This window comes from Sander lucioperca, chromosome 12 (assembly GCF_008315115.2).
Source record: "Sander lucioperca isolate FBNREF2018 chromosome 12, SLUC_FBN_1.2, whole genome shotgun sequence".
NCBI classification, from domain to species: domain Eukaryota; kingdom Metazoa; phylum Chordata; class Actinopteri; order Perciformes; family Percidae; genus Sander; species Sander lucioperca.
In genome coordinates, this window is record NC_050184.1 from 8,798,621 (window position 1) to 8,813,487 (window position 14,867).

Here is a 14,867-nt window from a genome sequence, read left to right on the forward strand (position 1 = left end):
CCAATAAACTGGAACCATTTGAACATACGTGTATTTTGCATGAAGTCATTATAAAAGCTATATATAATTCAGACACAACAAAAAAAACACTGTTAGACAGTTGCTTGTAGGTTTTCTGTCTGTGAAAATATGACTATCTTTAGTTTCTACCCTTTATAAACCTGTTACACAGTATGAAATCAAAAAGTGAATACAATAATTGTCCACACTGGGTGACAGTCAGACATATACATTATGCTTATTCCTAACAGCGACTGTACATGGTGCACACACAGTGACAAACTCAACTATTTTTAGTCAACTATTTTTTAGAGTTGCACCATTACATCTGAAATAAATTCCAGATATCCTGTCCATCAATTTATACACATTTCACCGGAGCTGGGTCTCACATTATCAGTAATAATTTGAGGTCAACACAATAATCATAAAAGTTTTTAATGAGGGGAAGAGCTGGCTAACATGCATCAGTAATGATGGACCAATCAGTGGGTACAGTAGTGTGAATGGTGGTAATATATTTAAAACCTTTTGATAAGTGTTTCAGATCAGCATTGTATGTCTGTGTCTATACATAACATAACATAGCCATGCCACATCTTGCTCTTTCATTGTGAAATTGAGAAATAAGCCTGTAGTGGTTAGATGTGTTTCGAGGATTACCTATACACAACCAACCACAACAGTAAACTTTTATTTTGATCTACTCAGATGGCTGTGCATAAAGCCGCCTATGATTTTTGAGGCAGAAGGCCGTCCACCAAAAGTCAGGATCAGAGGTTTCTGCCTGTTAAAAGGATTTTTTTTCCTTGTCGCTGTGGCACCAAATGCTTGTTCGTGGGGGGAATTGTTGGGTCTCTGTAAATTATAGTGTGGTCTACATCTACTCTACTCTAGACCTAATCTGAAGTGTCCTGAGATAACTTCTGTTGTGATTTGACACTATAAATCCAATTTAATTGAATCGATCATAGACAGCTTTAAATTGTTTATCTATAGAACTTGTCATTGGAATGGTGGGTGCTGTTCATGATAAGATTCTGTGATGTCATAATGAGCCATTCTAGAATCTAGAATCCTGTATGTGGAAGCATAAGTCTTACACACAACTAGAACCAATTGTTGAGAGTCAGGAGAGAAACCTGTACCTAAGTTATAAGGAGTAACAGTCTTCATACTAAAGAGCAAAGATGTCGGTGTATAATCAGCTCCGTCTGGAACAAGAGCTTTGTGACGCGGTGATCAGAGTGGACAATGTTGAATTTCACACGCACAAAATCATCCTCTGCAACTGCAGCCCGTACTTCAAGTAAGTTAGTTATTGGGTGTTAACGGGGGAGGCTGCTGGATTTAAACTCTTTGAATAAGCAGAAAAACATCAGGATGCTTAGCAGCAAAGCAGAGTTATTTTTTTTTATGTACAGGTTACTGTTATATGATGATGATGTAATGTTATACACTGATTTACAAATTGTTTTAAATAACATCAGTATTATCCTTTGAGTTGAATTTGTGATTGTAAATACTGCATTCCAATTATCATGTGTAAATAAATGTTGGTAAATACAACACAGCATTGATCAATATTTAAAGGTCCAATTTGTGCATTACTCAAAAAAGAGAAAACCACATTACAAATCACAACCCATCGATGCAGTGGCTGGATGCAGCTTTAAGGCACTTTTTTTTGTTAGTCACATCTGTTCTGAAAAGTCTAATATTGGGGTTTATATTTATTATATTATTATATGAAGTGTGAAAAAGAAGGAAAAACGCAGACCACTTTATTTTTAAAACCCTTGTTTTTTTCCTGCTTCACAGAGCCCTTTTCACCCACTGGTCAACCCCAGACAGTCGGGTCTTTGACATTCCCAATGTGTCCCCCGGCATGATGAAGCTCATCATTGAGTTTGCCTACACTGGCTTTGTTCCTGTGACACAAGACATTATACAAGAGCTTTTTGTCGCAGCAGACCGGTTTAATGTAATGGGCATCATACGAGCCTGCTGTGACCTCCTGGAGAAGCAGCTGACCCCACAAAACTGCATTGGCATCTGGTGGTTCACAGACATCTATTACACCCCTGAACTGAACCACAAGGCATTCCTTTACATGCTGAATCACTTTGAGGAGATTGCTGCCACCTCAGAAGAGTTCCTGCAGCTCTCTGCGCAGGAACTTGCTAAAATCATTGCGAATGACCGACTCAATGTGAAGCAGGAGAATACGGTGTTTAGGGCTGTCCTTCGCTGGATTGCCTACGCAACTGAGGAACGCAGAGAAAACATCTCTCTGCTTTTGTCCAACGTAAGTGAGGAATGAATAATTACACAGCTGCAACTACATTAACTTTTGATATGCATGTTTTACCTCTCGCTAGTTATGTTATCATAAATACAACAACATAATCATAGCTGTAGTCAAAACCTCGTAACAGGTGTTTTAAGTCAAGGCCAGATGTAAAGAGGCCAAGAAAAAATCGAAATTGAGACCAGGACACATTGAGTACTATTCTAGGCCAGGCAATAAATGGTGTTCTTGATGCAAAATGCTTAATGAGTTAATTAAGATGAAGAGAGATGTAGATATATCTGTGCAAGCTCTATTTTTGGATTCTGATGAATCTAGTAATAGAAGTATGACAAATGTTATGATCAATTTGGGTTTTCTTTTACATTTTGGAAGAATTTAGTAGGCTGGAAAAATTATGCGGTGAGAACCAAGACAGATCTGAATCTGAGTTAAACGTGTAAGATGGCAACAACAATCATCCACAACTTTTTGGTTAAATTAATGAATTACAGTAAATAGTGTATGTAAAGGTCAAACAGTCCCCAGATGAACAATGTAAAGAACATTAGACTATAATGTGTTTTTAAATAATCTATAAATCTTTTCAGACTAGATAAGACAGATACTGGATGTTTCTAAGCAAATATTGATATTTGAGTGTAAAGAAAAATCCAATAACAATATATTGGCCAATAGTAATTTTGATAATAATCCTTTACATTTTTCAGTTAAAAAAGTTGTCAGTGCTCTCAGTGGAGAAACTATGTAGGCCTATTTGCAACATTTGGGATTTCTGTAGCCTACTGCAATTTCTTGTTACTGAAAGGCCGACATGCTAGTAGGCTACAATATATTTGTGTTAAGCTAAAATCATCTGATTATATCAGCTATGTCGAAGTATTAGTTGGGCTCTATTTTAGACAATTTAATTCCAACTTTTGTCCTCATGTCTTTGTGCAGGTCAGGCTGGCTTTAATGAGTCCAGAATACATCACAGACAGTGTGAGCGACAACGAACTGGTGAAGGCAAGTAAAGATTGTCGACCGATTCTCCTGAGGACCCTGGAGGCCATGCTTGACCTGCGAACAAAGGGGTTCTCTGACTCTATTTCCTATAACCTTTTGGCCCGCCCACGATTGCCCTCTGCCATCCTGTTGGCTGTTGGAGGCTGGTGCGGAGGCAGTCCCACCCATGATATCGAGGCGTACGATGTCCGTGCTAACCGCTGGGTCAATGTAACAAACAATGAGGAGGCTCCCCGGGCCTACCATGGCACAGTTTTCCTCGATGGATCAGTTTATTGTGTCGGTGGCTTTGACAGTGTAGAGCAGTTCAGCTCTGTGCACAGGTTCAACCTGGGCACGCACATCTGGCAGGAGGTGACACAAATGCATTCGAGTCGCTGCTATGTCAGCGTAACTGTGATGGACGGGTGCATATATGCCATGGGAGGTTATGATGGACATAATCGACTCAGAAGTGCTGAGCGCTATCAGCCCAAAATCAACCAGTGGACTTTAATTGCGCCTATGCACGTACAGAGGAGTGATGCCAGCTGCACAACCCTCCATGGCAAGGTGGGTGGTGTTAAAGAGCAGCTCTGAATAACGGAGATTGGTTAATGTTTTTGAATACTTGTCTTCAGTGGAAGTCTTAAAAGATTACTTATTCTCCTATTATTCTCTCCAGGTGTACATTTGCGGTGGCTTCAATGGGAGTGAGTGCTTGTCATCGGCTGAATGTTACGACCCAGAGACGAACCAGTGGACACTGATCGCCTCCATGGCCAGCATGCGCAGTGGAACTGGGGTCATCACCTATGCAGACCATGTCTTTGCAGTAAGCACATGTCTTAACACTGCAGATACTCACATCACAACACAGAAACACTTTGAGATATCGAGGCATGAAAATATGTTGTTGGCAGAGGTTTTCAAATAGGGCTAAGACCTATATACTAGTTAAACAATGTTGGCCTTTTATTACAAATCAAATCAAACCAGCATTGTACCTCTGATATGTTGGGATGTTCGTCCCTAAAAACATTTACAATGAAGGCAGTGTACAATTGATAAGTCGAGCAACAGGCCATTTATGGCCAACCATTTTGATAGTCGTTTAAGTCTGTGATTCCCAACCAGGGGATATGTCTGTTGTTGCAAGTGGGTACGTGGAAAGAAACTAATTTGAAAAAAGAAATAGAATAAGGGACTGTTCTTTATTTAATTAAGGGGCCACCGGAGGAGTTTTGTGGCCTCTAACCTAAAAAGACTTGACCCTCCCCTCGTCAGTAATAATTTTTCTATGACCCTCCAACGTGATTTGAAAAAGAGGCATGACCCTCCCCTTGCGTGCAAGTTTGCACTTAGCAAAGAAGTACAGATGCCATTTGATCTTTACAGCCATGACATACAGGAGTTAACCTCTGCATTCCCATCTTACACATCACACTCCTCTATTATGTGGTGGCCATTTCAGTAGATTTACTCACTAACATTGTTGTGGAAACACAATAAGCATGGAAATTAAATGCACACTTCATGCATTACTGCATTACTTCAAATACTAAGTTACTCCTCTAGTAAACTAGTATTCACATTAAATAAAATAATAAAACATTGAGAAAATTCAGCAAAAGACAATGGGAAATCACAATTCAACACTGGTTGCTATAGACTTGTTGCTTCGTCATTGTATATTTTAGCACATAAGTAAAGGTGCCGAAGCTGAACATTATATTCCAAAACACATATGTTTATTTTTAAAGCAGATTTTAAATTACATTGTAACAATTTAACAATTCGCCCTTATGAAATCCAATCGCGGCACGGCTGTTTTGGAACGCAATAGACAGACGCTTAAATTCAACTAAAATGTAACGGTGAACAATCAGTGTTGGACCTACAGTCTGTTGAGATGCCTCTCCAAACTCACCATAAAACGTTAAGACACATTAAGAAAAAAGATCCATATTTTGCGTCCTGCTGCTCCCATCGTCAGCCAGGTAATATTTTTTTTACTGAAGCAGTATATGAAATCTGATGTATTACCTACCACCATTTAGTTGGTTTGTGTTATTTAAGATATTTATAAAAATATCTGGGCATGCCAGACGTAATTATTCCACTCATTTTTAAACAATGCAATTACCCGTTTGAGCCACCAGGGGGGAAGTGCTCCTCCTGCCCCAGCAAACTCCGCGTATGTGGTCAGACCCATCTGCTAGGGGGCCGAGACTAAGAGCTACATGGATAAATATGCACCAAACAAGCCACTTTGAAATTTTGCTCTTTTCATGAATAAAAAATGTTGGATGACCCTCCCCTCAACAAAAAAATAAAAAGACATGACCCTCCCCTATTTTCCTCCGGTGGTCCATTCCATAAATACCGAACGATCCCTAAATAAAAATTATGATTTGATTAAATGAAAATATCTGCTGTAACACTACATGTTGCAGTTATGGAAGAGTGCGTGCAAACGAGTAAGCAAGTGAGCACAGAAGTTTTAAACAGGTAGTTTAAAGTAATCAATAAATGGTAGAAATAAATAATTAAAAGTAATGAATAAACAGTTCAAATGATTTGCTTAAAGTAATGGTTAAACAGTTGAAATAGCTAGTTTATTATTCAGTTATGCATAAGCGGTTGAAACGGTTAGCTAAAAGTAATGACTAGTTGAAATAGTTAGCTAAAAGTAATTGCTAAATGGCTGAAACATTCAGCTTCACTCCAAGTAGTAGCCTAATAGTAGTATGATTGCTGATCAAACCAAACTAGCCTAAATATTGACTGTTTGACAAATATGAAAACATTAACATTATGTATAGTGTTATACATTTGGAAAATACGTTGGGAATTGATAAAGGGGTATGTGAGTTCATCTGACAGGGCTGTGGGGGTACCTCAGACCAAAAAAGTTGGGAACCACTGGTTTAAGTTATTTTTTCAAGTTTTGTCCAGTGTGAAGGAACATTTGAATTTGTCTTCTTGTGCTTTGGGGAAATTGTAATGACCATTATTGACTATTTTCTGATACTTTATAGATCAATTGTTAGGGGATTTATCAATAATAAAATTGTTAGTTGCTGCCCTATAGGCTACAGTAATGCACTGAACAAATGCACTGTTTTTAAGAACTCATATCCTCATAAAAACCTCTTTTTGTGTGAGTTTCAATGGACAGTTTCAATGAACAATAACTTTGTGCAAAACAGTAAGTCTTGTCATTCTGGCAGGAAAGTTGTCAAATCTAAAAACAGCCAAAAAATATTAACAGTTTTCAGATTCAGAGTGCTGAGTAGGCTATGAAATAAGAAACAAAAACAGAAAAATACTAAAAGCAGTCCCGACTTCATATTTCACCTTTTCTCTCAAAGGTTGGTGGTTTCAATGGAACCAGTCGTCTGCGCACTGCTGAGGCCTACAACCCCCACACTGACACCTGGCACGCTGTGCCCTCCATGCTGGGCTCCCGAAGTAACTTTGGTATCGCAGTGATCGATGACCGTCTCTATGTGGTCGGGGGCTTCAACGGCTTTACCACCATCCCAGACGTCGAGTGCTTTGATGTCGAAGCTGGTGAGTGGTCTGATGTCCGTGACATGGAGATCTCCCGCAGCGCCCTGAGCTGCTGCGTGGTGTATGGACTCCCCAACTTGGCAGAGTATGCTGCCCCTCATCACTCCCTGCACTCCATGGATGAAGTCGAATGATGCTGTATTTTTTGTAAATAAATGTCTTTATGCATCAAATTACAGCAGTGCTTCTGTTACTCGAGTAATAACATTTAATAACATTTTCAGTTTGTGTGACTCAACTTTATGTTATGGGACCACTAACTGGCCCCTGTGACTCTTTTACCTCCCTGCTAAATGGTGAAAAAGAAACTAGTCTATGAGCAGCAAATTTTGTGCATTAAACATTACATTTCCTGCATTCTGGTGAATTTGTATGCACCTATTTACCTTTTTCTGAATCAATGTATGCTGGAAATATATTTATGTAAAGGGAAACATAGATTACAATCCAAATATAAAAACATAATGGAATATATTACAATAAGGCTCTCAGGCATATTGCTATTTATTCTCCTGTAGATCGACTTTTCTAATTATATCTGAGTCAGCACACGTTGCCTAGCATCATTTACTCTTCCCTCCTCTTTTGCGTCTTTTGTTGAGGAAGTAACCTCCTTAAATGTGCACATGACAATTATTCACCTCAATGATACATTATTAATTTTAATGGATTAATAAAGCCCTGGACTGTAATATTTCAGATGTGTTTGAGCAAGATTACTGCTCATGTTCAAAACTTTGTGTACATTCAAAATATATCCCATTTGTGCTCTCTGTGATTCGGAGGAGTCGTGATATTTTGAGAAAAATAAAGTGATAATAGGCTATTACAAGAATAAAGTCACTATATTTCAGAAAAGAAGCCACCTGCACCATAGCCTGCTGTGCATTACATGCTCTGCTGATAACGGTAGATCTCAGACCTTCTGACAGACTCAGAGCCCCGTTTGAGACTGTGGTCTCTGAATGAGACAAAGTTTAGGTAAGTGGCTACATCTACATCTACATCAGAGGTGGGAAACCGAAACTATGACAGAAATACACGGAGCACAAACGTGACACATCTGCCGCAGCATATCGACAGCTATTATAAGCTATAGACAACTATTATAAACCTGAAGCTGTACAGACCACGGACAGAAGGCGCGCTGCTCATCTCTATTTTCTACAGCGAGAGTTGCAACCCAGTCTCACGGCAGTTCGTGTAGATGTCACATTATTTTTAATCTATTGATACGTGTTCACGGGCACGTTTTTCTCGTTTTTTACGTGTAAATGTCACGTTATTTTCTCGGGGAAAGGACGCCGGGAGACGGCCGGGAGGCGGCCGAAAAGGACGCTCCTTAAGCCGGGAGGCGACTCGGGGAAAGGACGCTGGGAGATGGCTGGGAGGCGGCCGCGGGACGCGAATCCCGCTCGCCCGGATGAAAGTCCTGTGTTGTCTATAGTACTCCCTACCATTTTCGTGCTGTGGCCACTGATGTGAACATGAATTATTTGGTGGCACAGTGGATAGCACAGCTCTAACAGTGAACCAGCAAGTACCCAGGTTTGATATCCAGTCCGGGCTGGCCCTTGTCATGACACAACATTTTTTTCGACATACTATACCATGGCTTTTTTTTTTATCACTTTTTACAACATTCTTTATGATTACTTTTTTTTATCACTTTTTTCAACATACTATACTATGACTTTGTTATCACTTTTTTGACATACAATGACTTTTTTCACTATACTATACTATACTATGATTTTTTTAAACATTCTATACTATGGCTTTTTCGACATACCATACTATGACTTTTTAATGGCTTTGTTCGACATACTATACCATGACTTTTTTTTTTAACTTTTTTCAACATACTATACTATGACTTTTTTCGACATACTATTTTATGACTTTTTTCAACGTACTATACCATGGTTTTTTTCACTTCTTTCGACATACTATACTATGACTTTGTTATCAATTTTTTCACTGTACTATGACTTTTTTCGACATACTATGCTATGATTTTTTTCTCGATATACTACACTATGATTTTTTTTTAAACATTCTATACTATGGCTTTTTTGGCATACTATACCAGGACGTTTTATCACTTTTTTTTTAACATACTATACTATGACTTTATCACCTTTTTGACACACCATACTATGACTTTTTTCGACATACTATACTATGACGTTTTTCGCTATACTATGCTATGATTTTTTTAAACATTATATACTATGACTTTTTAATGGATTTTTTTGCTATCACTTTTTTCGTGTCATACCATGACTTTTTTCGACATACTTTACTATGACTTTTTTATCACTTTTTTCAACATACTATACTTTGATTGTTTTTTTGACATACCATACTATGACTTTTTAATGGCTTTTTTTGACATGCTATTCTATGACAATTCTTAACATAAATTATTTGGTGGCACAGTTTCACTGCTCCAACAGTAAACCAGCAAGTAGTCACTGCAGACGCAGGTTCTATACCAAGTCTGGGCCTGCCCTTGTCATGATGGTTTTTTTTCAACATACTTTGATTTTTTTCGACTTTCATATCACGTTTTTCGACATACTATAGTATGACTTTGATATCACTTTTTATCGACATACTATGACTTTTTTCGACATACTGTACCATTACTTTTTTTTGCTATACTATACTATGATTTTTTTAAACATTCTATACTATGGCTTTTTCAACATACTATACTATGACGTTTAATCACTTTTTTCAACATACTATACCTTGAATTTTTTCACTTTTTTCGACATACTATACTATGATTTTTTTTGATATTCAACATACTTTACTATGACTTTTTCTTTTGTCAATGTTCAATTCCCAGTCTGGGCTGGCCCTTTTCATGACTTTTTCAACATAACATACTATGACTTTTAAATGGCTTTTTTCGACATACTACACTATACTATGACTTTGTTTTCACTTTTTTTTAGTACTATATTATGACTTTTTTCAACAGAGTATACTATGACTTCATCACTTTTCTCAACATACTATACTATGACTTTTTAGGACATACTATGCTATGACTTTTTTATAATGTTTTTCGATATACTATGACTTTTTTCATCATGCTATATTAAGACTTTTTATGACTTTTTGACATTATACTATGATTTTGTTTGACAAACTATACTTTGTTTTTTTTCCGAAATGCTGTACCATGACTATGACTTTTCGACATACTATACTATGACTTTTTTGGACATACTATACTATGACTTTTTTATGACCTTTTTCCAATATGCTATACTATGACTTTTTTGACATACTATATACTATGTCTTTTTCACGATTTTTAGTGACTTTTTAATCCATTGTTTTCAATTCAATTCAATTCAATTTTATTTATAGTATCAAATCATAACAAGAGTTATCTCGAGACACTTTACAGATAGAGTAGGTCTAGACCACACACTATAATTTACAAAGCCCCAACAATTCTAGTAATTCCCCCAAGAGCAAGCATTTAGTGCGACAGTGGCGAGGAAAAACTCCCTTTTAGGAAGAAACCTCGGCAGACCCAGGCTCTTGGTAGGCGGTGTCTGACGGTGCCAGTTGGGGATGTGATGAACAGTGGCAATAATGGTCACAATAAAGATAATGGAACACTGACTGCAAATGGTAGTCGTTTTAGTTCATGTCATAGCAGGGCACTACAGGGCGTTACAGGATGTAGCGTGGCACAGCAGAGCATAGCTGGACGTAGCAGGACGCAGCAGGACACTGCAGGGCACCGCAGAGCGTAGCAGGGTGTAGGAGGGAGTGCAGCAGGATCACGGCGACAGCTGCAACCAAGTTGTTTTGACATACCTATACCATACCATACCATACCATACTATGATTTTTCTTTTCAAAAAAACTTTAAATATTCCACTTTTGGAATTATTATTATTGATATTATTCAACATTTCAATGACATTCCTACAAATTAAAACCATTCCCACTTTTCCAACCAATTATTACTACTTCACCTTCTTCTTACGCAGTTACGCCAGCAATCCAATTTAGCTTTAGCAATTTAGCTTTTCAGCATTCACAAGCATTTTCTGCAGGAAATGCATTTTCTAGTGTATTATAAGATCTTTTTACTGTACTAATTCAGTTACTGTACAGTAATTAACTGGTCACATCTTCATCAGTAAATTACTGTATATTTACAGTATGTATTTGAATCTATTGTTTCCTGTATTTAATGATAATTAAGGATGTTACTGATATATTACTACTAATAATAATGATAATACTAATATTGACAAAGAGACAATATTCACTATGCAGTTCCTTTTCAAATATGTTTTAAAAAATGTCATAGGTGTAACACAAGCAAAACTAGACCTGAATCAACCTTACCTCCCTGCCTGTTTACTTATCTTTTCTTTGTTTCATTTTTTCAACAGATTGACAATTTTCTATTTAAATTACAGTGCATACAATATTTGGTAACTCAATTTTGTTTTTGTGAGAAATGAACATCAAACTAACTGTTTTTAATTATGCATGTGTGCAGTAATGTGAGCAAAAAAACAATTATTTTTGCTTTGCACTTTCTCGTGGCTTGCTTTTGTGCCCCTCTCAGGATTAATGTCATGCAGGTTCTGAAAAACAAAGTACAACAACAAAATTATTATTCTTTTCAGCTGACATTAATCTATGACTGTGACATATCAAACAAGACCCTCTTCTGTACAGAAGTGGCACAAAATATTGAATGTTGACATTTAAATTAGTAGGTATGTATCAATTCACACCAATGATCAAGTTATAAAGAAGAATGTGATGGAAAGTTAATAGTAAGGATATTTGTAGAGGCAGCAGTAATGTTTGTAGTTGCTGTTCTTGTGTCAGAGGACCAGTGGTTATCAAGCTGTGTGGTATGTGTGAAAAAGCTCCTTTCTCTGAATCAATTCAGTGTACATGCCGCATCAGGTTAGTGATGTTAATCCAACACACTTTTTGTCAAATTCAGCGAATTACTACTCACAGTCACCTTGCTCTCTATTGTCTGTGTGCACTGAAAAAAAAATCCAGTGTTTATACAGTACATAGCCCTGGCTGTGTAAATGGGAAACCAACAGAAAGCAGTGCACAAGCTACAAAATACTATTGCAGCCAATCGGTAACAGGTAGCGACAGTTGATGATAGGGGGCGAGAGGGGAGGCGGCATTTAAATGTGCCGGCACATTAAATTCAACAATCTTTGCACAGCATTGCTTACTGCACCTTTAATACTAAAGACTACAGGAAGCCCAAGCACAAAGAATGTTCCTTCACACAGCACATGTTTTTCTATGCTCATCATCTATCAGTGGTTTGTCTGTGTTATTGGACTTGAAAAAAAAATGACAGATTAGAAAAATAACAGTTTATGTAACATACAGAAATGTCAAAAATAATGGAATCAATCTCTTCTGATTGAGTATGTTTATGTAACAACCTATCACAAGTCAATTACTTCAAATTTGAGTCTTACAATATGAAAGTGCTTGAATAAGACAATACAACAAGTGTACAATAAACATTTAATAATAGGTATTCTTTTTTGCTGTTTTATTGTTCTGTATTGTTGACAATTATAAATAATTTAGATACTTGTTTGTATTTTATAAGGGTGTTGTAGATTGTTTATTTTAGATACTGTAAGACCTGAGATACATATGATAGATGTAAACTATCTGGCCAACCATGACCTTAACAATAATAAATAATTACTTTGAATTATATATGTATTATTATTTTATTATTTAAAAGTAATAAATGCTTTGAATAGAAAAGTGCCTTGACCAAAATTTGAAACCGTAAATTAAAGGGGTGAAAATGGCAGAAATCCACACCATACAGTGAGATGGCTTCTTACAAACTTATAACACTAATTTGACATAGGTTTATACTTTTTATTAAGTGTTTAAGATCAGCATTGCATGTCTGTGGATTAGCAGCTATACAAAAAATAACCACATCTGTACTGCTTTCATTGTGAATTTGAGAAATGAACCCTGAAACTAAAACGTGCTCTACCCAGATGAAAACCAGTTACCGGGGGTTAATAACACATAGAATAACTGTTTATCTATAGAACTTGTGATTGGAACAGTGGGTCCTGTTCATGAGATTCTGTGATGTCATAATGAGCCATTGTAGAATCCAGAATCCTGTATGTGGAAGCAGAAGTCTTACACAACTAGAACCACTTGTTGAGAGTCAGGAGAGAAACCTGTACCTAAGTTATAAGGAGTAACAGTCTTCATACTAAAGAGCAAAGATGTCGGTGTATAATCAGCTCCATCTGAAACAAGAGCTTTGTGACGCGATGATCAGAGTGGACAATGTTGAATTTCTCACGCACAAAATCATCCTCTGCAACTGCAGCCCGTACTTCAAGTAAGTTAGTTATTGGGTGTTAACGGGGGAGGCTGCTGGATTTAAACTCTTTGAAAAAGCAGCATGCTTAGCAGCAAAGCAGAGTTAAACACTGCAACATCCCAATATTAAAAAGTGACACTGACTCATGGAGAAGACATGTAAACGGATGAGCATGTGAAATAACACATTTTAGATTATTTTTTCTTTCAGATGTGATTTTTTTACTGCCAGTCTTTTTGTGTAAACTGTAATATGATGATAATGTAATTGTATGTGACATTTATACACTGATTTACAAATTGTTTTAAATAACATCAGTATTATCCTTTGAGTTGAATTCTGATGGTAAATACTGCATTTCCAATAACCATGTGTAAATAAATGTTGGTAAATACAACACAGCATTGATCAATATTTACAGGTTCAATTTGTGCATTACTCAAAAAAGAGAAAACCACATTACAAATCACAACCCATCGATGTGGCTGGATGCAGCTTTAAGGCACTTGTGTGGGTTTCAATGGACAGTTTCAGTGTCTTGCTGTCTACATGTTGTAGGCTACGTGAAACTCCACGCTGCTTTGAATACAACTTTGTGCAAAACTGATCATTATTGTTATATTCTTGCAGGAAAGTTGTTAAATGTAATATTAAATATTAATAAATTTTTTTTTGCCAGAAAATATCAACAGTTTTACGCAAAAATGTTTACGTGAGCTTCCATTCCATCCTACTTCTTTTTCTTTTCTTTTTTTACATTAATATTACATAACTTTATATTAGGGACACAGTGAGGTCAGTTGCCCTTCTTCAAAAGAGTGATGAATATAAAATGAGAAACAAAGACAGAAAAATAGTAGATGCAGTCCCGACTCTCAACTTCATATTTCACCTTTTCTCTCAAAGGTTGGTGGTTTTAATGGAACCAGTCGTCTGGGCACTGCTGAGGCCTACAACCTCCACACCGACACCTGGCATTCTGTGCCCTCCATGCTGGGCTCCCGAAGTCACTTTGGCAGCGCAGTGATCGATGACCGTCTCTATGTGGTCGGGGGCTTCAACGGCTTTACCACCATCCCAAACGTTGAGTGCTTTGATGTCGAAGCTGGTGAGTGGTCTGATGTCCGTGACATGGAGATCTCCCGCAGCGCCCTGAGCTGCTGCGTGGTGTATGGACTCCCCAACTTGGCCGAGTATGCTGCCCCTCATCACTCCCTGCACTCCCTGGATGAAGTGAAATGATGAAGATCCACCTCACTATGAGCTGTATTGTTTTGTAAATAAATGTCTCTATGTATCAAATTACAGCAGTGCTTCTGTTATTCCAGTAATAACTGATTTTCAGTTTGTTTGACAGCTTAATTTTATGGGCTGGCATTGCCACATCTCCACAGCTGTGTCATCTTCTCCAGGCAGTGTTTAAAGTTAAAGTGTTTACATTACAAAAACAAAAAAACATTTCTCCTTGAAGAATAATCAGAATATCACAAAAACAGTCAAAGTGCAGACAAGCAGACAAAGTGAGACTTGATATTACTTAACAAAAGCGTGAACGTTCATGTCTCCTGTGTGTATTTCATGTGTGTTACATTGTCT

General features: G+C 37.3%; 1 protein-coding gene across 1 annotated transcript; it reads left to right on the forward strand.

The window, feature by feature from the left end:
- Nucleotides 1–480: 480 nt before the first annotated feature.
- On the forward strand, nucleotides 481–7,021 carry LOC116040670 (kelch-like protein 10). The gene is made up of 5 exons (XM_031286201.2): nucleotides 481–1,309; nucleotides 1,822–2,308; nucleotides 3,254–3,871; nucleotides 3,984–4,133; nucleotides 6,673–7,021. The coding sequence occupies exons 1-5, from the start codon at nucleotides 1,191–1,193 to the stop codon at nucleotides 7,006–7,008; spliced, it is 1,710 nt and encodes a 569-aa protein (XP_031142061.1). The 5' UTR covers nucleotides 481–1,190; the 3' UTR covers nucleotides 7,009–7,021.
- The last annotated feature ends 7,846 nt before the right edge of the window (nucleotides 7,022–14,867 follow it).

Excerpts from the sequence above, each read along its gene's own strand:
- LOC116040670 (XM_031286201.2), top strand. The coding sequence starts at position 1,191 with ATGTCGGTGTATAATCAGCTCCGTCTGGAACAAGAGCTTTGTGACGCG. Across the intron at positions 3,872-3,983 it reads GCACAACCCTCCATGGCAAG|GTGTACATTTGCGGTGGCTT; the intron begins GTGGGTGGTGTT and ends TATTCTCTCCAG. Across the intron at positions 4,134-6,672 it reads ATGCAGACCATGTCTTTGCA|GTTGGTGGTTTCAATGGAAC; the intron begins GTAAGCACATGT and ends TTTCTCTCAAAG.